The following is a 23,467-nucleotide window of genomic DNA, read 5'->3' on the forward strand; positions in this document are numbered from 1 at the left end:
GTTTAAGGAGCCCTTCTCGTGTAGTCTCTGTTTAATTGCTTGCTCACTCCTACAGTACTGCCTACTTTAATTACTCCAATCTAATTGAGGGAAAAACAACATTCTACTGAAGGGTTAGTGAGACAAAGAGCCCCAGGAAGAAAAATGGGGATCTAATGGGGGGGTAATTTGCTTATTAGCATGGTCCCTCCCCAAATTAACCTAAATGGAAGCAGAATGAGAGAAAAGAGAGAGGAACACTGATAGGGAGAGAGCAAAGACAGAAAGACAAATTGATGTGCCAGAGTTTCAAAGACCGTAAAAAAAGTTACCCAAAAAAATTATATATATATATATATAAAGATATAAAAATTAAAAAGAAAAAAAAAATCAGAAGATCCAAAGTCTTGCTTGGAAAGCAGAGAAAGCACCAGAAAAGTCCAGAAGAACAACACCAATGCCACAGAAACCCCACTTCAGCCACGGCACAGAAAGCTGGTGGTTGGGCAGGAGTTCCTGGGGAGGTTTTCTACCTTATAGGCAACACGAGCTGGGCATTTCTTCCCAAGGCCTAGAGGTGGGGACATGTGTCTCAGCATCTCATACATGTCTGTGTAACTGATGCGCCCGCTGGGACCACAGGGATGGAGGCAAAAGCACCAGACACAGAAATCCCATCGGATTGAGGCGGGGAAAATGGGGAAGGGGTGGGGGAAAAGGCAACACAGTGGAGCAAATGAAAAGGAGGGGAGAGAGAAAAGGGAAAGCAGACAAGAAAACAGAGATCTGGTTAATCAGATTTCTCCGGGAAACAAAACCAAACTCAAGAGGTGGGGCAGGAGAAAGGAGGCTCCGCTTCCGTTGCTGTTTCGGCGCCCAACGTCTCCTCCTCCTGCAGGGGTGGCCTGTGGCCCTGGGAATGATTGGTGTCCCCTGGGGAACGCTTGATGCCCCTGGGGAATGACTGATGTCCCCCAGGGGAGAAGGGGTGGCAGGGCTGGGTTTGCCTGGCTGTTGGCGGGGTGGGGGATGAAGGTTCCCCATCACCCCCCAAACCAGTCAGGTCACCATGCCAGGGAGAGCTGGGGGGCAGAGTTATGGGACAGAGCTGGGGGAACACAGCCCAGCCTTCCTTCCAGGAAGCAGCACTTTGGGTTTGGGTGATGGGACAAGGGAGAAGTCAATCGTGCGGGGTTTGCTGAGGGACGCACTGGGACTGCTCCCACTCCCAGCTGAGGCTGGGATTCTGCAAATTCCTGCTCCAGCAAAAGCAGAGCCCAGCCCTGGCAGGAGGTGGGAAGGGAACCTGCTCCTCCCTCACTTTTGATGGGGCTTGTTTTTCAACAAGCCAACCTCAACTGGGAATTGGCAGAGGTTTGGGAAAAGTCCCTCAGAGCAGCCCATTGCTGAGGGCATCTCCCTTCAGCACGTGGTGGTGGTGGTGGATGAATCCTGGCCTGAAAAACAAGGGGTGCAAAACAGCAGAAAATTCCTGCTTCACCTTTATATACCTGTTGGAACTGGGAGCAGAACTGTGCCAATCTCCTTTTGTTTTCCCAACGAGCTGCCTGCTTATACAATGTGCAAACCTCTGCTGCCTGGCATCTGAGGAGACCCAGGGATGTTATTAATTAAAGTTTAACCCCTGGAAAAGCAGGATAATGTCATCATCTCTACACCAGCAGGGAAAACCTAAGCACCCATTTAAAGCCCCCTTTCTGAGCAGGAACCTTCCCACCAGCCCAAAGCCCTGATATAGATCTCAGTTCCTATGTAAAGCTTTATGGAGGAGGGGGAGGAGGAGGGGAGAACTCACCCAGCCCAAACCATCTATTCCTGTCCCTGGTAACTGCTGAGATAAAATCCCACCCAGCTTTCCCAGCCCAGCTGCTGAGAGACACAGATGGGAACTGGAGCCAATGCCCTCCCCTGGTTCCTTCCTGCTCCTGGGCTGGGGCATGGGGTCTCCTCTTCCTCTGCAGAACTTCTGAGCTCTTAATCCTCAGTCAGGTGTGGGAAACACCTGGGCTGCAGTGGAGAAGAAGAGGAAGCTCTGGGCTGGCTGCTTCCAGCCTTCTGTTTCATCCTCTGTTTTCCAAGAAATTCCCTGCCTGGAACTGGGTCCCCACTGATGCCCATCCCGTGCTGATTTCTCAGCAAGGTCTGTCCCAGATCCCTCACCTGCGTTCCCAAGCACAGTGAACTCTCCCTGTGCCATGAGCAGGAGCTCTCCCTGGGTGTCCACCACAGCTTAGAGACATCATTGAACCCCCAGGCCATCTCTGGCTGCGGCACCATGGAAAGCTCATCCCTCATCCCTCATCTCTGCCCAGATCCAATGGTTTTCCAGCTCAGGAAAGGGCAAGTTGATCACTCAACAATGCTGCAAAGCCAAACCAAACTTGCTGCTCCCTGGAAACCTTGGGATGCCATTTCTCTGGAATATATGGAAGTGCTGGGATAATTTTCCCCAGGACTTCCCACCTGGAGCTGGCAGGATGGAAGCTGGAGGGTTCCCTGTCCCATAAAACTGCCTGTCCCCAGGCAGCTGGGGTGTGGGAGGAGACAGGGAAGGGATGCATGGAGGAAAAAGGAGGCAGTCACTCAATCATTCCTTTTTTCAGGCGAGGGATTGGTTACGTTACAGTTTCTTTTCTCTACTGGTTGCATTTGCACTCGGGGGAGGGAAGAGGGGATAAAAAGAAACAGAACCAGGACTGGAGATGCTGGAGGGATCTCTGAAATTCCAAACCTTGTAGGCCACCCTATGAGGGCACTTCTTTCCTAAGCCCAGGGGTGGAGCAATTACACGTAACAAATTGTACATATCCTTATAATGAATGCGGCAACTGGAAAGGAAACACCAGAGGTTATGACAGCAAAATCCAACAGGAATCATCTTTTCCACAGGCTAACAGGGAGGAATCAGCTTTTCCACAGAGAAACAGGGAAGAAACAGCTTTTCCATAGGCCAACAGGACAAGTTGGAAGGGCAAAACACGCTGAAAAGAAAGGTTAGTCTGCAAAGGAAGGAGCCACTTTAACACACACAGAGAACTTCCAACTGCTCACCCAACCTTATATCCTTGGATTTTCCTCTGGGAAACCTTCAGTTCTGTGTGGAAGGCTTCCCAAACATTTGGTTTCCCTTCCCACTCATGTTTTAATTCCCTGTGCCTGAGCATCAGCCTTCAGACTCTGCTGCCCAACACCTGGAGCCTGCAGGCCACAAAGAGCCTCTTCAATGGATAATTCCTGGGATTTCATTACAGCTCTTCAATGGATTATTGCCAGGATTCAAATCAGCTGCTTTAAAACCTTGGGAACCTCTCCCTGCCACTGTCACCTCCTACATAACCCCAGCAGGGCCATTCCTGGGCAATGAGGAATTTGCTGGGAGAGCAGAAAGTGTCACCTCCAGAGCCGTGCTGGGCATTGGCACTGGGAAAATCCAGCTTTCCATAGCAGAGGGAGAAATCAAACACCTCCTGGAAGCTTTATGGTCACTCTCATTAACTCCCCACAATAATTTCAGCCAATTAAACAGCAGGATTATATTTCTCAATCTTTTTTGTACAACCAACTCATAGGTGAGAAGAGCCGAACTTCAAAATTACCTCTGAAAAAAGCTGGGATGCTTTGGCCTCCCTGTATTTATTTTGGTGCACTCTGCAAAGAAGGCTGGAATGTTTTGGGAGAACTCCTTCAGTGTTGCTGCTTTTTGGGATGTGAAGAATTAAGGTCTATTCAAAGTTTTTCCCAATCAAGTGCAAATCATGAATTTGAGAGCAGATGGAACCATGCAAGTCTTGGCTCCAGGCCTAAATGTGGGTCTAAAAAGGTTTTGGTTTAACTGAGGTACCAAATTAACACTTTCCTTACAATTTTAGAAGGATTCTGGAATCAGGGTGTGGAAAATATGGCTGAACACTTCCCTGAGCTCTCCAAGAGTCCGTGGAAGGCTGGAAAACCAACAGATGCTTTGCACTGGGAGATCATGGCACAAAATCAGGACAAACAGGGATCCTCTCCCCAGGTTCAGAGAATTCCAGAATGGTTTGGGGTGGAAGGACCTTAAAGTCCATCCCATTCCATAGGGACACCTTCCACTATCCCAGGGTGCTCCAAGCCCCTCCAGCCTGGCCTTGGACACTCCCAGGGATGGAGCAGCCACAGTTTTTCTTTTCCTCAGCATCCTGTTATCCCAGAGCTCCCTTGGGAGCACCTGCAGCTCCTCCTGAGTGCTCTGGGGACAGCTGATGGCAGTGGGATGGCCAGAGCAACATCAGCAGTATCTCCATGGGGTGGGCACTGGGAGAGGAATAAAACAGATAACTCACTTTCTATGGGTCGAACAAAGAAAATCTCCTAGAAATCCAATTATTTTTCCCTGTTCATCCTTAAATCTTGTTTGCCCTCCTTTCTTAATTAACTCCCACCAAACCACCCTGTGCTCCCCATTTCTCTCAGTCCCTTTTTTTTTTTTTTTTTTTTTTGTGAGTTCAAGGCTTTTTGCCATCCCTAAATCCAGCTCATCCTTATACTCACATTCCCACACTCACCCCTAGGGAAGGTGGCACAGCTGGAATAACAGCTCCCAGCTGCCTTTTTTACTTCAATTTGAATGTTTTTTCCTAGAAAAGTTTCCAGGGAGATGCATTTTGTAACAAAACCAAAGGTGATTTCAGAAATAGGGGTAAAATACACATTAAGTTGTGTTTAAAATATTATGTATATAATAAAAATATAACAGTTGTGGAGCATCTTTTCACTGAGGTCTCAAGCTAAGGAAAGTGGACAAACACTGTAATTCCCTTTTCCTTGGGATAATCAAGGAAGAGACCTTGGGAGAAGTGATCAGTGAGTGACCACATTCAGCTCAAATCATGGAATAATCAAATCAGAAAATCACGTGGGTTGAAAAGGACCTCTAAGATCAGAAAGGTCTTAAATCAAAATTATTGAAAGCTCAGTTCTGGCTTAAAGTGTGAAAGGATTTCAGGATTGTGGAGATTTTAGTTGCATTTCTGAAAATGTGATCTCAGTGGAACTAATTCACACTCAATAACTTCCCACCAGAGTGAAAAGGGAACTGGGTTAGAGAAAAAAAAACCAAAAAAACCCTAGAATTAGCATCTTACTATCTGACATCTTCTGCATTAGCAGCTCTGGGAGTGGAAAGGTTTGGCCCCTGAGTGACTCAGAGTTAATAGAGCGAGAATTCTTCCTGTAAACTCGGTGCTGGTGCCTCCCCTGGGTGGAAAGTTCCCGAATAAAAACATTAAAAATCCACATTGATCCCATTTTTCCCCCTTGCAGGTGTGTTCCTCCTCCCACGGATGGAGAGCCAAGGCTGTTTTTCTAAGGAGCAACCAGGCACTGCCGAGTTTTCAGCCTCATTGAGATTTTCTAGTGGGAAGAGACAGGATTGGATTGGAAAAAGGGAAAAAGAAAAGCTATTTATGCCTGGTAGATCCCCACAAAGCATTTGCTGTGTCAAAAAGCTCGTGGGGATGAAAATTTGCCTGGAGATTACAAGCTGGTAGTAAGTGTGGAGTAAATATTCAGGTTGGTAGTAGGGGTGGCTTGGAGCAGTTAAAATCCCCCACAGTTCAGAGAAATGCAGGGTTTTGGAACAAGTTTCCATTTAAAGTTAGGCTAAATCATTTGAAGTGAGATTTTAAAGCAGTTTAATTGCATCCTAGCAGGGAGTTTGAGATGTTGATTATCCAAACACTCCCTGCCTCTGTCTCTGCTGAAGGGAAACAAAAAAGAAAGATTGGAAGAGCTGGAGGCATCACAAATCCAGAGCAGATTCATGTCACAGGAACTAGCAGGGAGGAAAAAAGAGATCCAAAATAAGCAGATTTAAATTTACAAAGAGTCTCCTATCAGGCAAATCCCCAAAATAGAATATCAAGGGAATTATTGGGACCTGGGACAGAGCATCCAGAAATGAGAATAACCCCATCACCAGGGCTGTGGTGGAGCAATTCAGAAAAGCAATTATTAAATCAGTCCTGCACTAGAAGTGGTCATTGGGCAGGGCCATTCCCTCAATTTTAAAAAATTCCTTAATTTGGGGTCTGTGCTGCTGCTCCACTGCCTAAACCCAGTGTGCAGGTCTCCCTGTGTCTTAGAAGAAATAAAATTTAAAAAATAAACCCCTAAAATAAACATCTCATTGTCCAGTGTGTGAAAACCATCCCCTCCTTTCACCCCCTCATAAATCAGGAATATTTTATCAGAGAATTAAATATAATATAAGAATTAAACACTTCCAAACTTTGGCCCATTTCATTTTATCCTGATTGTTTTGCACATCTTATAACCTCAACTGCAACTCCAGAGCTAAATATTACTCAAAAGGCCAAAATTCCCACGTAGAGTTTGATGTCATTACAAGGAGGCTTCCAGGAGAAAAATGTTGTGTTTAATGAGGCAAGGCTGTTAGAAAAAAAACCCATATTTTCAGGAAACCACCCTAAGGCAGAGGAACATCACATCATTCCCTCTGGGAGCGGGTGGGAGGATGGAAGCAGAGCCTGCAGGACCTGACTCAGATGCAGCCCGGGCTGTCTGCACAGCACTTGGGAAACCACCAAGGTGGATCTCAATTAAAAAACGCTGCACAAATGAGGTGTGAACCTCTCCCACACCCTCAAGTGCTGCCAACAGCCAGAGATTTGCGGATTTGCATCTCCGGATGGGATGCAGGAAGCAAAAGCTCCTTTTGGAAGTGCTAAATAGCTTTTCTCCACGGCCATTTAGGCAGGCTCGGTGGAAGTGAGGCTGTTAATGTGTTCATTTTTGGTGCTTTGCTTTCAGGGGTTGGGTGTGCGTGAAGGAAAGGCCCTTGCAGTGCCAGCAGGTTTGTTCCTCTCCAGCGCTCCGGGAATTGCAGCATTTAACAGCGGCCTTACCTCAAATCCTGGAGTCGTTCCCGTTAAAACGGGCTCAGGTGCAGCATTACAGCTGCACTGTCCCCTCTGTAGATTAGTAGGTTTAGGAACTTTTCGGAGTTTGGTTACACTTTTTTTTGTAATTGTTTTATGTCTTTATGAATTGATTTTGAATTGTTAGATAAGTTTATGTAGTACATGTTTTTAAATTCTTTGTTTTTATGTGTTAGTGATAATTAATTAATTGTTTTGTTTGAAGAGTTACTTGTTTTATACTGTTGACGTTTGTTAGTATGTTACTTAGTGTAAGAGATGGTATGAGTGTGTTTGTTTAACTAACACTTTGGTTTAATTGAGTTAAGGTTATTTTTGATGTTGTTTGTGGTGAGAATATTGTAGCTGTAATTTTTTGAGTTTTATGTGTGAACAGTATTGTTATAATTTGGATCATTTTTTTTTTTCTTTACGTTTTTAGGTTTTTGTAATTGTTAAGTTGGGTGTTAGTAATGAAAAAGTTTTTTAATGTTGTATGGACTGTTTTTGACATTTGTAGGGATAGTCCCTTCTGTCCCACCCCGGGGTCCCAGCACGTACCAGGCTGCGGGGTCGTACTCAGCCCACACCCGGACAAACTCGTCCAGGTGGTGCGGCCCGAGGATGGAGGAGTCCCGGGTCAGGTACTCGAAATTGTCCATGATCACTGCCACGAACAGGTTCAGCATCTGCGGGGAGGGAGCGGGGATGGGGCCCGGGAGGGCAGGCAGAGGGAAAGGAGAGGGGGAAAGGGGAAAAGAAGGGAAAGGAGAAGGGGAGAGGGGAACAAAGAAGGGAAGGGAGAACAGAGAAGGGAAAGGAGAAGGGAGAAAATGGGAAAGGAGAAGAGAGTGGAGAACAGAGAAGGGAAGGGAGAAAGGGAGAAGAGAGGAAAAGGGAAAGAAGCAAGAGGGGAGCAGAGAAGGGAAGGGAGAAAGGAGAAGGGAAAGGTGAAATGGGGAAGAGAGGAAAAGGGAAAGGGAGAGGGGAGTAGAGAAGGGAAGGGAGAAAAAGGGAAAGGAGAAAGGAAGGGAAAGGAGAAGAGAGAGGAGAACAGAGAAGGGAAGAGAGAAAGGAAGGGGGAAGAAAGGAAAAGGGAAAGAAGGGAGAGGGAAGCAGAGAAGGGAAGGGAGAAAGCAGAAGGGAAAGGCAGAAGGAGGGAAAGGAGAAAGGAAGGGAAAGGAGAAGAGAGAGGGGAAGAGAGAAGGGAAGGGAGAAGGGAGAATGAAGGGAAAGAAGGGGGAAGGGAGAAAAAGGGAAAGGGGGAAGGAAAGGAAAATGGGAAGGGAAGAAGAAGGGAAGGTAAAAAAGAGGAAGGGGAATTAAAATTAAAACCTGGAAGGGAAGCATGCATGATTCCCATAACTGGATGTTTCTACAAGGAGCAGCCTCAGCCCAGGGAGAAACTCTTGGAACAGAGCCCTGGATCCCTGGGAATGCCACTGCTGCTTCCTCCTCTCCTGCCCATTTTTCCACGTCCCCATCACTGGTGCTGCCTCCAGCATGGTCCAGCCCGGATCCCAGCTGGATCAGCCCTTTCCCTTCCTTCTCCCCTCCAGCACAGCCCACACAGGGGCTGCAGCCACTGCTCCTCCAGCCAGGAGATGGGAACTCTTCCAGCATGTCCACATCAAGGCACATCAACACCAGAACAGCTGGAGGAAATCCCGCTCTCCAGCCTAAAGGTGCTATTTTAGAGTCATAACAATTCCAGCCTCCCAAGGTCCCCAGAAAGGGGAGGGGCAGGACACACAAAAGGCTCCTGTCCCTAACAGCCACCAACAAGAGCCTGGAAATGCCTCTGGCACATGAAATTCTCCTGTTATTAAAGAACAGGAAAAATCACGAGGATTTCCTTGGGAAAAGATCAATGTGCAGACTGGAGAGCAGGAGGACAGCAGGGAATGGATGCTGGATAAAGCCCCAGGATCTCAAACTTTCAATTTCTGTTTTTTTAATATACATTTCAATTTCTACTTTTCTCCCTCCTGTATATTCTTAACTTTCATTTGATATTTCTCAACCTAAATTTCAATTTATATTTTTCTCCAGCAAACGACAGGAGGAAAATTGTGTCAAGCTGCACATCCACAAAGAGCCAGAAACACCATTTAAACCCAAATATACGATCCAAACCCCCTCAATCTATGGGGTGATGTTGAACAAATCATAAAAATGTGCCCTCCTGGCAAGGCTGGGCTCTGCAAAGCTTTAATTGCTCATGAGGAAGCAATGAAGTGCTGAATATATTTTAAAATATCAGTTACAGCCCTGTCCTGTAGCAGTTCAGCTGCTTGGCTTTGCCTGGTTTTGGGTTTTAGCTCCTTCAAGGGCTCTCCCCTCTCCTGGTCCCATTTCCCAGGATTTTCTGGGAGTGCTGACTCAGGGACAAAGCTCACACAGAGCTGGATTTGCACAGAGCTGCTCCAGCCTCCAATTCTGCTCTCACATCTTGAGTGGGACAACTGACAAACCCAGGGAGGGGACTCTGGGGAGGAGCTGTTACTTGTACTGGTTTTGTTTCTTTTTCGGGTTTTTGGTGTTTTTTTGTTTTGTTTTGGTTTGGGTTTTTTTGTGGGTTTTTTTGTGATTTTTTTTGTTTGTTTTGTTTTGGTTTTTTTGTTTGGTTTGTTTTGGGTTTTTTGTTATTATTGTTTTATTTGTTTTTTAAAAATAAGCTTCAGAAACAATAATACACTTGAAAATAACAATGAGAATGGCTGATGTTGGGTTAGAGATTTATATGAGGGAAAAATTTGGGTTTAAAGCCCAGAATTCTGAAGGAATCAGTAAATGGAGCATTAACTTTGGATAAGCTTTCAGGGCTGCAGGTTTTTTAATACATGCACGAGAAATAATCCCTGGGTGGCCAAAGGAACAACAGCAGCCACACAAAGGGTCTCAGCAGGGGGACACTGAAGTTGGTGTGTCCATATCCAGCTCCAAGCTGCCACGTGGAGCTCCTTTTCCTGCTGGAGGGGTCCTGGGGACAGCAGGGATTGGCTGCACAGAGCATCAAACGTGGGATTGTTCAGCAAAGCCCTGGAACTGAGCGAAGGCTCCTGCGCTGCTTTTGGAACGTCACAGAGCTCTCAGCTCCTCCTGCCCGAGCTTTAACTGGGTCCCTGTCCCTGCTTTTCCACTGCTCTGTCCCAGCAGGGCTGGGAAGTGACCCAAGGAGCAGGGAGGTGTTTATGAACGCTCAGGAAGGCACTGGCACTGATCCCTTGGGATTTGAGCTTTTCTATTTTCCATATATTGGTAACCCTGCAGTTCTTTAGTGTAGAACTCTAAACTCCACACACAGTGGGAGCTGCTGCTTTCCCAGTTTGGGCAGACACAACAATTCCTCTCCAGGCCTGGCAATCAAGGACACCTCACTGCCTCAGGCCCCCAGAGATGGAAACAAAAGTGACTTGGGGGGAGCAAACCTGGGGTCAATGACTTCATTAGCTGAAGCTGGAATTGGCAGATGAACCCCCAATATGCAAATGGAGCAAACTTATAAAAGTGTGAAACCCGTGACCCATTGTCCATTTTGGGTGTAGCCCCTGGGGGGCTTTGTCTGCCCAAAATGTACCTGAAGGCCCTTCAATAAATATTCCTGCTTTTTATTCCCTTAATTTTGCCTGGCCTCTGTTTTTAGGTAGCCCCAAAAAGGCATTGACACCTCATAAAGCTCAGCCCCACAATGACCACAGGTACAAACCAAGCTCAGCAGCTCTCAGTGCTTTCATGTCTAAAGCTTTTCTGGTAGAAAAAAAAAAAAAAAGTGATTTTTGCATTTGTTTGGCAAACAAATGATGATCCTTGTGGGTCACTTCCATCTCAGCAGATCCTGGGGTTCTGTGAAATGAGCGTGATGCTGCTGAACTTGGGCATTGTCCCCCTGCCCTCCCCACTGCCCTTCTTCAAAGGGATGGTATAAATCAAGACAAACCCGATTAATGCTTAATTCCAAATGTTAGACCCCCTCCTCCCCGTGAGAAGAAAGATAAACCCTTTCCCTTTAATGACTAAATGATCTCTGTGGGGATTTTATCAGCAGGATGATAAATGGGGTTAGCAAAGCTGGCTTGGCAGTGTCTAAATTATAATTAGGGATGAGGGGGAGGCACAGGGGTGGGGAGGGAAGGGTTTGGGGGATCCAAACCAGCACCCCCCCCTTTAGGGGGGTCAGGACTGACTTACCAGGAAGGAGCAGAGGAAAATGAAGGACACGAAGTAGAAATAGGCAAAATCACTGCCACATTCCTTTTTGGTGAGGCCAGAGAGGGGGTCACAGGCTCTGTTGCTCAAGCAGGACAACATGATCTCGTGCCAGGCTTCCCCTGTAGCGCTCCTGCAACACCAGAGCAGAGGCTGAGTTTATCCACCCTTCCCCATGACAGCCACCCTGCAATAATACTGCACCCAATTAACCAAATTAATGAGGTGGAAGGTTGTGCCCAGGAGCAGAGACTGTATTTATACTGGGAGTTGGAACTACTCTTGAAAAAGAAAGGAGAAAGAACATTTCCCTCTGTTACAGGGGGTAAGAAAAACCAGACAGGCTCAGGTAGGCTAAAAGCTTTATTGCTTCTGTGGAGAATAAAACCTGAATTATTTAAACAGTACAAATCTGAGTAAACAGAGTTTAGATTGTTGCCTTTTGAACCTAGTGCTGGCTCTAAAGGCAGTGCAGAGGATGGGAAATGAAACCAGGCTTCTCCACTGGAATCTCTTATCTCCTTTATCTGGCAGATAAATTCCAGCATGGGCTGGTTGGACTTGGGTCTCTTTTTTATCACAGTCTCCTGGGAGTTTTTCACCAATTCCCTTCTCCCTCTCTGACTTCTACTATTGAGAGAAAAGAGCCAAAAAGAAAAACTTTGGAGTCCAAAGAGAGTTTGTCCTCAAAACAAAGCAGTCCCTGTGAAGTGCACCCTTGGTTTGGAAGTCACCTACTCTGAATTCCTGCTTCCCTCAATGTTCATTTGCCTTGTATTCCCACAGCCAGCACACAAACTTTGGGAAAACTCAGTGCTCCATCTAACCTGGAATAACTTCCAGGCTATTCTGACTGACAGCAGATTCCCCCACTGGTGCCTGGGTGCTAGAGAGCCATTCCCTTTGTGGGGAATTGTGCAGAAACCAACTCCCATCCCAGTCCTGCTGCCTCTGCTCCTCACTCCCTCTGCTGTGGGGCTGGTAAGGGACCATGAGGCTGAATAATGACCCAGTTTTATTAAAATTCAGATTATTCTGAGCTGGAGAGGGTTAATTCCATTTCTGTGTGGCTTCACAGAAACACCCAGGCAAGGCATCCCCAGCACCACAGAATCCTTGGAGCTGAGCCTTGGCAGGGCTGGAAGGGACTGGTGCTCACTGGGGGTCTCCACAGCTGGATGAGGAACATCTCCCCCAAACTGCCCTGAGCTGGAGCAGGGCCTGTTTTGTCAGGTATTAAAATGAAAATCTCTTATTTGATTGGTTTTTCACTTGACAATGCTTCATTTCCAGGCAGGATGAACCCAGAGGGAAAAACTTGAATTCTGAAGCAGAGGTAGGGTTGGTGTGGGAGCTGTTGACTTCTGGTTATGCAAAAATTGCCAATTAAAGCAATTCTCACTTAAAAAAAAAATTTAACCAAGTTTCAGGACAGGAAACCCATCAATCAGTTAAACCAGTGACGTTCTGCTCTATATTCAGCTTCTGCCTGAGTTGCCATGGGGGTCACAGCTCTAGGTGACACTTTGTGGAGGGGTTGAATCCGATCTGCCGAGGAGGAGGAAGCAGGAATGGATTATTTACACAAATACCTATTTTAAAAGGATGTCCAAGTCTGAGCAGCTCAACTGGCACCTGCACAAAGATGGTTTTGCTGTTCACACACAAAGCAGAAGATGTTTTATCCTCTCCTTACCTGAACAGGAGCATCAGGGCTTGGAGGAAGGTGCGGAAGTTGTTGTGCCGATTAATGGAGGTTTCATCATCTAAGGCAATGTTCCCAAATACCTGCCAGGGAAAACAGAAGGGATTCAGCCAGGCACATCAAATGGAGTTGGAAAATAAGGCAGGGAAAGAATTTGTCCTCGTTTAAAGGCTCTCAAAAGCTGGAATAATTTCTGTGCTGAAAAGGGAGATAAAAACATGTTGTGGAGATCAAACACAAGATTCATGTGCTTTGCATTCACAAAGGTCCTTTCCAGCAGTTCAGCTCCATCCCAGGCCAAGAAAAGTTTATTTCTTCTCAGGGAGGTGCAGTGCCTGGGCTGCTCCCTCCTCTCAGCCTCTTGATGTGTCCATAGCCAGGGGAAGGGTCTTTTCCCATGGGATTCACGGATGTCCAGTGCTGAAATGTGATCCAGGCTCATGCCCACAGCTGGCTTGTCCAGCTCACTGGGGACACTTCAACCTGAAAGTTGACAATTAAAGTAGGAAAAGAGGCCTTTTTTTTCATTTCTAATTTACCTGGCACCAGACAAGAAGAGTTTTTGCCTCATCCCAAATCAGTGCTGCTCCTGCTGTGGATGCAACAACCATCTGCTCCCTGAACAAACCCAGGCTGCTTATGGCCAGAATGAAAGAATTAAATATTTTACCTGCATGCCAATAATGGCATAGATGAAGAAGAGCATTGCAATGAGGAGACACACATAAGGCAAAGCCTGTGGGAGAGGAAAAAGTGGGATTAATGACAGCAAATGCAAACATTGAATTCCCTGGCTGGACTGAGTTTTGTGCCATTTGTCCTTCAGGTGTAGGAACTGGGAAGAGGATATGAAGAATTGTGGCAGCCCTCAGGAGACAACCCCCTGGAGGCAGGTATTCATCGATCACACAACAGGCAGGGCTTTCCAAGGGCTCTCTCTGTATCCTTGGGAGCAGCAAGCAGGGAAAACACACAAAACACTGGAGCTACCAGCAGGCACTGGCACTTTGTGTGCATAATTAACATTAATTGTTAATGACCTTGCTGTAAATTCAGTCTGAGAAAAAAAAAAAAAAAATCTCCATCCCAGAAATGAATTCCTGCTCTGAAACAGGCCCAGTTTGGGATCCCAGGAGGACAAAAAGATTCTGAGTTTTAGCAAGAAATCAGTGAAGGCTGCAGTGTAATTATGTCACTCATACTGAGAGTGACAGCTATTTTCCACTTGGGCTAAATGAATGGGTAATTAATGCCTCTTAATTAGTAATAGCTCAAAAACGGAGAAGTCTTGCCCTCAGGCCAGTCCCTGTGGTGCCTGGGGCAGGAGTTCTGCAGGCCAAGGGAGCCCAGAAGGAATTGTAGAATCATGAAATATCCTGAGTTGGAAAAGACACCCAAGGATCATCGAGTGCCACTCCTGGCCCTGCCCAGACCCCCCAACAACCCCACCCTGGGCATCCCTGGCAGCGCTGGCCAAACGCTCCTGGAGCTCTGGCAGCCTCGGGGCCGTGCCCATTCCCTGGGGAGCCTGGGCAGTGCCAGCACCCTCTGGGGGAAGAACCTTTCCTGCTCTCCAGCCTGAGCTGCCCTGGCCCAGCCCCAGCCCTTCCCTGGCTCCTGTCCCTGTCCCAGAGCAGAGATGGGAGCTGCCCCTCGGGAGGAGCTGCAGCCCCCGGGGAGCTCTGCCCTCAGCCTGCTCCAGCTGAGCAATCCCAGTGCCCTCAGCTGCTCCTCACGGGCCCTCCAGACCCTTCCCCATCCCTGTGCCCCTCCTTTGGACACTCTCTCACAGCTTTTTCTTACAGAGGTGCCCAAAACTCCCCCAGGACTGGAGGTGAGGCCACCCCAGCCCAGAGCAGAGCGGGACAATCCCATCCTTGGCCCGGCTGCCATCGCTGGGCCTGAGGCACCCCTGGGACAAAACCTGGAGGAAACCTGGGGAAAAGGGACTGATGGACTGATGGCCACCTCTGCACGAGGGACACGGCCTGAGAGCTCTGACCTGGGGGGACAGACAGACAAACAGCTCCTCATGAAGCCCAGGGATGTCCTGGCTCCGCCTCAGGCCACACTCTGGGCCCTGAAGGGTCGGGATGGTGCTGGGAAAGGCTGAGCCCCTTCTCCCGAGATCCACAGATAAAATAATTGTTCTCCTGACTGGGAACACCCCACACCTGCAGACCCCACAGAGGGGCTGGGGCTCTGCTCCCACAGCTCCCAGGCCACGAATGCTGGTGTGTCAGAGCCCAGTATCACTGCCACAAATCCTGGCTCCACATTCTGTGTTCTCCTCCCGGCACTGCAGAACCTGAGCAAGCCCCAGGACCAGAGTTAAAGCATCAAACAATGAAAAATGGGCTGCAAACCAGCTGAGAGCTGTAAAAATAACCAGCTTTGGGGCATGTGGGCTTTTGTTTAGATCTAGAAAACAGCTAATTCAATGTGCTGAGGATTGGCGGGAGAAAGGGCAGAGGTAAAGGAAACCAAGCAAAGCAACTGCCTCAACTTCACAACAAAACCCCAACAAAACCTCGTTATTTTAGTCCTCCACATCATCAAACCCAGGCCCGAGGCTCTACAGCTTCTCAGTTTGTGTTACCAAAGCTCAAGGGGCTGGTTTCACCTCTGCCAGATCCCGCCAGACTCAAATCCAGGGGCAGGGATTTAACCTTGCACTCACTGCAGGTGAAGAACAAGGCACTCATCAGTCAGGCCATTGCTTCTTTGTGCAAATTCCTGAGCACCCAGACTTTGCCAGAGGGAGTTTGGGGTAGTTTCAAGGACAACCTGAGTGTTGAGCACTTGCTGGAGTCCGCATGAGCAAGCAGCCCTTCAGCCTCCTCCTCCAAAATGCAGCATTCAGGGGATGGTCACTGCTAACCTGTTCTCTTTTCTGTAGAAAATTAATATTCCTGGGGCTGGGCAGTGCTCAACAGCTCATTTTTAGCAGAATTAATATTCCTAGGAATGGTCAGTGCGAACCAGTTCACTTTCAGCAGAATTAATATCCCTTGTTATGCTAACCAGATGAATTAATAATTAACATTCTTGGTGCTAACCAGTTGGATTTTCTGCAGAATTAATATTCCTGTGGCTGGGCAGTGCTCACCAATCCTCTTTTCTGAAGAATTCCTGAATTCTGAATTCCTGTAATCGCTCTGTAGAGGTGCAGAGGGGCCATTCCAAGACAAGGGAAGCTCTTGGATCCTCACTGGAAGATGCTCCATATGCACCACGCACGACCCTCTCCCCAAATCTCTCCCCACGTTACCAAGGCTCACCTTGAAGGACTGCACGAATGTCCAGAGCAGGATGCGGATGGTGTAGCCCTGGCGGAGGAGCTTGATGAGCCTGGCTGCCCTGAAGAGCCGCAGGAAGCTGAGGTTGATGAAGTTGTCCTGTGGAAAGTAAAGGTTTTGTGTCCTTCAGAAACGACCGCGATCCGAAACCACAGCCCGCAAAAAAGAAATTAAAATTACCAGCTTCACGATCTAAGCAGCAAATCGGCCACCAGAAAACCTTCCAAAAGAAACATTCGTCAGTGCAGATCACTCCACATGCAGCAAGAATGAGAAAACCCCTCTCCACAAGAGCCCTCCCCTCTGCTACTGGGTCAATGAGAGAAAAGGAAAAGGCCCTGTCACGCTGTCCTTGGAGGGCTGATTTGCTTAGAGCAAGACAGATTTTCTCCCCCTCAAGACTCAGGGAGAGGGGGATGGTGCCGGATTTTCATTTTAAGAAGGAATGAGGTTGGTTGAAAGTCTTGGTCAGCTCAGTTTCGACAGGGAATTGAACTTAAGCCAAGACACTCGCAAGGGACAAAGAAAGGCATTGTCCAGTGAAGATTCAAACATCCTTGGAAGAATGAGGATGTTTTCCAACCTGGAGGTTTTCAGCGTTTGTGCAGCATGTAACTGGACAGGTTTGCCAAGGAGAAATGGCACCAGAAGATTGTTTGGAAGATGGATCAAGGGCAGCGAGTCATTTGGGGAGGTTGAGCTTTCACCAGCAGGAAGATGCCTTAGGAACCTGCTGGTTTTCCAAATTCTCATTAAGTGTGTCTGCACAAGTGGATCAAAGAACTGCTGGAGGCAGGTTCTGATTTCCGTTTGTTTTCTAGGATTTTCCCCACCCCTCACCCCTTTTTTTTTGTTCTTCGGGGAAAAGAGGATTCTTGCCCCATGAGCTAATCTAGAGAGGGTTCTTTCCAAAACAAAACATGCAAAAGCCAGATCCCTCTTGCCCTCCTATTTTAAGGAGATGAAAAAAATATTCCCCCTTTCCATAATTCACTTTTTTGTGGATCTCTGATCACAGCCACTTATTTGACTGCATGAGCTAAAGAGAGAAAACATCCCACTTTGAACTATTGAGCAGTGAAGCAGCAAATGTAATCATAAGGAGCTCTGCTTGGTAAAGATGAGCAAAAATTGTATTTCCCTTGGATTATTGTTTTACCAGAAGTCACTTTGAACTGACCCACATTTCTTGCTCATTTGGCTACAGAGCTCATGCTGAAATTGGGGGGCTTGTTGGATCTATGGATTCTTTCAATGCCAGCTCAGTTTTGGGGCCATTAGCATTGCATTCCACCAATCCCATCAAAGAGTTCCAGAACTCAGTCTCAGGCATGCACTCGGTTTCTCAGGTTAAAAACACAAGCAGCTCAGAGTTAGGCACAGACCGAAAATCAGACTCGATCTTCAAATAAAGAGAAAAGAGAAAAGCACAGGAATGTTCAATGAAGGAGCAGACAACACTGAGCTCATTCAAGCCAGCAACAGAAGCCACCTCTGGCAGGCAAAGCACGAGCGAGGATTCCCCTGGGTTGGGCAGTAGAACAGGCACTGAAAATGTCCAGTTTGTCTCAGCATCAGCTCCAGGTTTGTTTGCACAGCGCTTACCTTCCCTTCACAACAGTCCAGCTGCACTCACCTGAGCAGGGCAGGGCTGGGGAAGGGGCCCTGGGGCAGAGCTGGAACCCAGCTGGGTAATGGGGACCGTCACTAATGGGGTCCATCACTAATGGGGTTCTTCTTCCTACTGCAAGCCAGTCCCAGGGCAGGGCAGAGGTTTAACCATGAGCCCTTTTAATCAGGAAAATCTCCCCACCAGTGGGAACTGGATCAACCCTCACGTGTAGTGCTGGCAGCACTTAGGCCTGAAAGTCTGATTTGAACTTCAGAGCAATTCTCAAGCCAGATCTTTCCTGTGCACAGTCCCGAGGCTCCAAGGAGGAGCAGGGGCACAGGATCCATCTCTGTGGGATCCTGTGGGATCTCCCTCTTCCCACATAACTGCAGCCCAGCAGCAGGAACATTGTCCTACTCAGGCTTTGTTAAAACCTCATCATCACAGCTGATGTTTAACACCTGCTTTGGGCTGGGCTCCCTGCAAGCTGAGCTATCCCAGCACTATCCATGGAAAAGGGATTTAAATGGGAAAAGGGTTCAAGACTGTGCAGTTATGTCTGTGACCCCTCATTCCCTGGGATTTAGATGAACAAATAGTCCATAGATTTTTTTTTCCCCACATTCCCTATTTAACTCTGGCATTGCCACTTCCTAAAGAGCAGTGAAAGCCTCGGCTCCATGTGGAATCACTCCCAACCCAGGAAAATCCCCCACCAGCGACACCCTGGCACCGTTGGAAGGACCGTTCTCAGCACTGCCCGGAGAGAGGCAATTCCCCACACTGGTGGTGGCTGCAAGGGCTCCACGTGTGTGGCACCCTCAGCACCCCACAGACAAAACCCATCCTCCCACAACTCAACTCTCCAGGCAGGAATTGGGATGGCATGCAGCCAAAGGGGAAACTCCACACTGCTGTATTTCTCGGGTAAAACAGTTTTTGGCATCAATTCTCCTCCCACTGAGCCACCTCTGTGCCATGCACAGATCTGATATCTGGGTTATCAAAGTCATCCTTTCCAGGTTTTTTTGGTTTTTTGCTTTCCTGCTGCACAGATGCTCATGGTGCTCACAACAGGCACCACAGCTTTAGGATTTTATCATCCATGTGAGGAATCACAAATTATGTTTGGAAAATCATTTTCCCCTGGCCTGTCACTATTTTCCTGACATAGGAAGGGCTGGTATCGAAGGGAGCCTGGGGGTCTGGGCATGGCCAGGCACTGCCACCACCTCCCACAACAGGAGATGGGAGATGCATCCCTGAAGAAAATTGGGAAGAGTGGGGAAACAATAGAGGAGAATAAACACCACTGATAAAGAGCTGCCCTTGGAGGCTGTCCCACCATGGGAGACTGCTCTGATACCATTTTTAAGGTTGTTTTGATAGAATCCCAGAATGTTTTGAGTTGGAAGAAACCTTAAAGCTCATCCAGTCCCACCCCTGCCATGGCAGGGACACCTCCCACTGTCCCAGGCTGCTCCCAGCCCTGTCCAGCCTGGCCTTGGGCACTGCCAGGGATCCAGGGGCAGCCACAGCTGCTCTGGGCACCCTGTGCCAGGGCCTGCCCACCCTCCCAGGGAACAATTCCTTCCCAATATCCCATCCATCCCTGCCCTCTGGCAGTGTTAGCCATTCCCTGTGTCCTGTCCCTCCATCCCTTGTCCCCAGTCCCTCTCCAGCTCTCCTGGAGCCCCTTCAGGCCCTGGAAGGGCTCTGAGCTCTCCCTGGAGCTTCTCCTCTCCAGGTGAGCACCCCCAGCTCTCCCAGCCTGGCTCCTTGGAGCAGCTCCATGGCCTCCTCTGGACTCCAGGATCTCCATGCCCTGCTTCTGGGGGCTCCAGAATTTTCCACACTGAAAAGCAGGGAAGCCATGAAGAGCAGGGCACAGGCACTGCCTGGATCTGTTCCCCAGTGCCTTCAGCAGCTGAGAGATTTCCTGCCCAGCACAGGAGCTGCTCCCTCTGTCCACAGGGATGCAGAAGGAGCTGCAGGAATCTGACCAAGCCAAGAATGGCATCACTCAGGCAGCTTTATGACTTCTCTTCAACTGGCATCAACAAGAATCACCTTATTAATGAATTAATTAAGGAATTACTGATAAGAAAATGGCTGAGTTCCCATTTATTTGTCCATGGTATTGCCAGCACTGAAGTTTTCCTGAATCTCGCACAGAGTCTTGGCTTCATCTGCATTTTGGGGAGTCCACTGCTGATTTTAAGAGGCTGAAGATTTTTGCCACCCTCGTCTGTGTCCCGAGGGCTCTGCCTTTGGAGGGACTTCCTATCAGTCCTTCCATTCTGAGTCAGGAACGGTGGAAAAATTTTGTGTGTGATGCCCAAAACTCTCCTCATTCCCTACTTGACAGAAGCACAGAATATCCTGAGCTGGAGGGACCCCAAGGATGACCCAGCCCAGCCCCTGGCCCTGCCCAGACCCCCCACCAACCCCACCCTGGGCATCCCTGGCAGCGCTGGCCAAACGCTCCTGGAGCTCTGGCAGCCTCGGGGCCGTGCCCATTCCCTGGGGAGCCTGGGCAGTGCCAGCACCCTCTGGGGGAAGAACCTTTCCTGCTCTCCAGCCTGAGCTGCCCTGGCCCAGCCCCAGCCGTTCCCTGGCTCCTGTCCCTGTCCCAGAGCAGAGATGGGAGCTGCCCCTCGGGAGGAGCTGCAGCCCCCGGGGAGCTCTGCCCTCGGCTCCTCCTCTCCAGGATCCCTCTCACTTTGCAGCTCCTGCTGTGTCGCTGCAGCAGCTCCAGAGGACAGCGTGGTGCTCCAAAGACCTCACCTGGCTTCCGAGTGGTTGAAGGAGCCTGGACCTGTCTCTAGGGAATAACGACCCCAATGCTAACAAAGTGCACGATGAGCTTTTCAACCTTTAACCTGTAACAGGGACAGCAGCCAAAATTTAGCAAATTGATTTTTCCCCAATATATTTTTATGTTCACAGCTAATGCCAGAGCCCTTTTCTGTGCTGCCTGGGCCAGGTGTGCAGCAGACAAAGTCTCCAAAGTTATCCTGACGGCTCCCACGCATCTGGAAGGGATCCAGCACCACGGAGGATTCCCTTCTTGGCTTGCACTGGGCAAGCTTTGAACTAACACATTGTCTTTTTCTCTGCTGCATGCCAGCAGAAAATTCCCCCCAGGACCCTTCATGAACATCCATGGAGCTTCTGTGCAGCCTGGAAATAAAAATTCACCCTGATTTCTTTCTTAATAGCAACTGTGCAATAGGAAAGGTGGATGTTCACCGATCCAAGAGCTGGTGTCAGGTGGCTGAGCAAGGATTTTTGAGAAACTTTTGGTCTTGTTTGTGTTATCAATCAAATCCAAGATAATTAAGAATGGAAATATATATAGATATATATTTCTGATTGCATTTTCCTTTATGTATTCTCTTTTATTTCATTGGTGATTTTTAAAGATAAAGGTAAATATTTCTGAAGTAATTTTTGGAATAAATTTGCACTTTGGCACCGAATTTCCAGTGGGATCTGGTTCCTGGTACTTTTCAGCTCTGGTCATAACATGATTTATTCATTTTACTTGGGGTTTTTGGTTTGCATCCAGTGACTCTGTGTTCACTGTGGTGGCAAAATGGGTTCTTCTTTGGGTTGGTGTCACAGAGAATTTTCAAATTTAAGATCCTTCTTTCCCATGATTTTTGATTTGAGGGACGCAAATCTGCCACCACCCCAATAATATTTCTGCCTTTCAATACACAGGTTAAAGCACCTGTAAGGCTCTCAGGTGCCTCCTTCAGCAGAAAGCTCCATCCTCTCATCTGAAAAGAAGCCAAACCCACGTAGAGAGAGCTGAATTTGGTACCACCACCTCCAAACCCCAGCGTTTCCAGGTGCAGAACATCCTTCCCTCGCCCTCTCCTCCCGTTTCCCATGGAAATAAAGCAAGTGGCAGTGTCCCCTTTGGCACAGGGGGTGGCACAGGGAGCAGGGACGGGCTATTGGCAACTGCTCAGGTCACCAATGAGCCCAGGGAGGGAGGTGCAGGGCAGAAGCCACTTTGGGGCACGCTGCAGTGAGGCTTTTCCACCAGTGCAATCAGAACTCTCATCAAAAAAAAACCAAAAAAAACCAAAAAACTTATTAAATCAAAGAAAAACGAGAGAAAATCAAAGCAGAGAATTTAAAGAATTGTTTAAATTCAATGAAACCAACCGTGTCCTATATGTGATGTTGTCATGGATGGATATTTGCAAGGTTATTTACAAAGTTTTATATTTTTTTTTGAGCGGCAGGTGCACAACATACAGACGGAGACATGGTTTTCGCATTGTATGTTGATTGGATGGCGTGATTCAGCAGGTAGATAAGGAAAATAAGGAACAAAAACAGGAAACAAAAGAGAAAATGAGTAATCAGGACAAGCAAAAAGGAAACTCTGAAAAATTTCACTGGAAGAAAACCGTTGGGCTACCAGGGGAGGTGTTATTTTATGGGAACTCCAGAAATAAAAAATGCTTCGAACTAAAACAGATTCGGAGATCCTTGAGGTAACACAGACAGTGCAGTTGTTATTTGCATTTCAGTCTGTAATGCAAATTTGGAGACAATTCACAAACACTTCTCAGGATGGCTTTTTATATTTCCAGGCATAGAAATAGATGTCAGTTTGCTAAACACCCACTCAGCCTCCCAGGGCTGACTGTGTCCACATGGACACCTTTTCCTTAATCCCACCTCTTTTCCCTCAGTTATTGAGGGTAAAAAAACTGACATTCATGCTTTTGCCTGAGGAAATAAAAAAATTGATATTCCACTATAATCACAAAGTAAATTACATGTGACATGACCAGGAAAATTAAAACAAAGCAATTAATCCACACATTTCTTTTCCTTTTGTCTTTACTTCTCAGAGGGTTAAAGGTACCAAACAAGGCTGGGGGAAGCCAAGTCTCTCAAGGTGAGGCCACCCAGGATTATTTACCTTTGGAGAACACCTCTAGCTGGAAAACATGGAGGAAAACGGTGCTGTGGCAACTATTTGTGAGCCTGAGCTCAGTGTCACACCTAGAAAACATCTCCACGGGGACCTGGAGGGTGGTGGGCCAGGGACAGCTGCAGGCTGGCAGTCAAGGTCACCTGGTGGCTGTCACCTGGATTTCCCAGCTGAGGAAACTCCGTGGGAATGGCTGCCAGGAAGGTTGGAGGGACTGAAGGGGCTGCCCCAAACTCTGCCCAGCTGAGGAGGGGAGGCTGAAGCTGAGGAAGGCACATGGAGAAAGGGCCATTCCCTGCGGGACACAGCTGTGGGACAGGTGATCCAAGAGCTGTTCTCCTCTCTGCTTATTCCCTGCTCCAGGAGAGTGCCCTGAGGAAGGTGAGCTGGGGTTGGTTCAGCAGCAGCTGAGTGGGTTTTATTTCCTTTATTTCCTGCTCTGCCCTACCTGGAATTGCAAAGGGAAAGAGGCTGGGCAGAAGCCACACCCAGGCTGTGCTCTGTGAATGAGGCACCTCCTGCTCCTCACCTCCATCCCTGCACGTTCACATCTCTGCTTCAGCTCTTTCAGCCCTTTTTTCCTACATTTTTCTAAACTTGGTTCTATTTTGGAACTATTGGTTCAAAATTGGATCAAACTGGTTCCGTTGGTTCATTTTTCTACATTGGTTCTCAATACCAGAAGTATTTAAATCAGGAGAAATGCAGTTTAACAAAATATCCTAAAGCTGGCCACATGGGGCAGGAACAGAGGGCTGCATCCTTCTG

General features: G+C 47.9%; 1 protein-coding gene across 2 annotated transcripts in view; it reads right to left on the minus strand.

Annotated features, from left to right (window-relative positions):
• The window catches only part of CACNA1B (calcium voltage-gated channel subunit alpha1 B), a 298,976-nt gene that overhangs the window by 26,968 nt on the left and 248,541 nt on the right, over positions 1 to 23,467 (minus strand). For both annotated transcript variants that reach the window (XM_053961845.1, XM_053961844.1), the window contains exons 33-38: positions 16,110 to 16,226; positions 13,499 to 13,564; positions 12,820 to 12,911; positions 11,106 to 11,256; positions 7,476 to 7,603; positions 513 to 609 (exon numbers count right to left, since the gene is read on the minus strand). In XM_053961845.1, coding sequence (XP_053817820.1) covers positions 513 to 609; positions 7,476 to 7,603; positions 11,106 to 11,256; positions 12,820 to 12,911; positions 13,499 to 13,564; positions 16,110 to 16,226 — 651 coding nt within the window. The remainder of the gene's footprint in view (positions 1 to 512; positions 610 to 7,475; positions 7,604 to 11,105; positions 11,257 to 12,819; positions 12,912 to 13,498; positions 13,565 to 16,109; positions 16,227 to 23,467) is intronic.

The sequence above is a fragment of the Vidua chalybeata genome, chromosome 21 (assembly GCF_026979565.1).
Source record: "Vidua chalybeata isolate OUT-0048 chromosome 21, bVidCha1 merged haplotype, whole genome shotgun sequence".
Classification (NCBI taxonomy): Eukaryota; Metazoa; Chordata; class Aves; order Passeriformes; family Viduidae; genus Vidua; species Vidua chalybeata.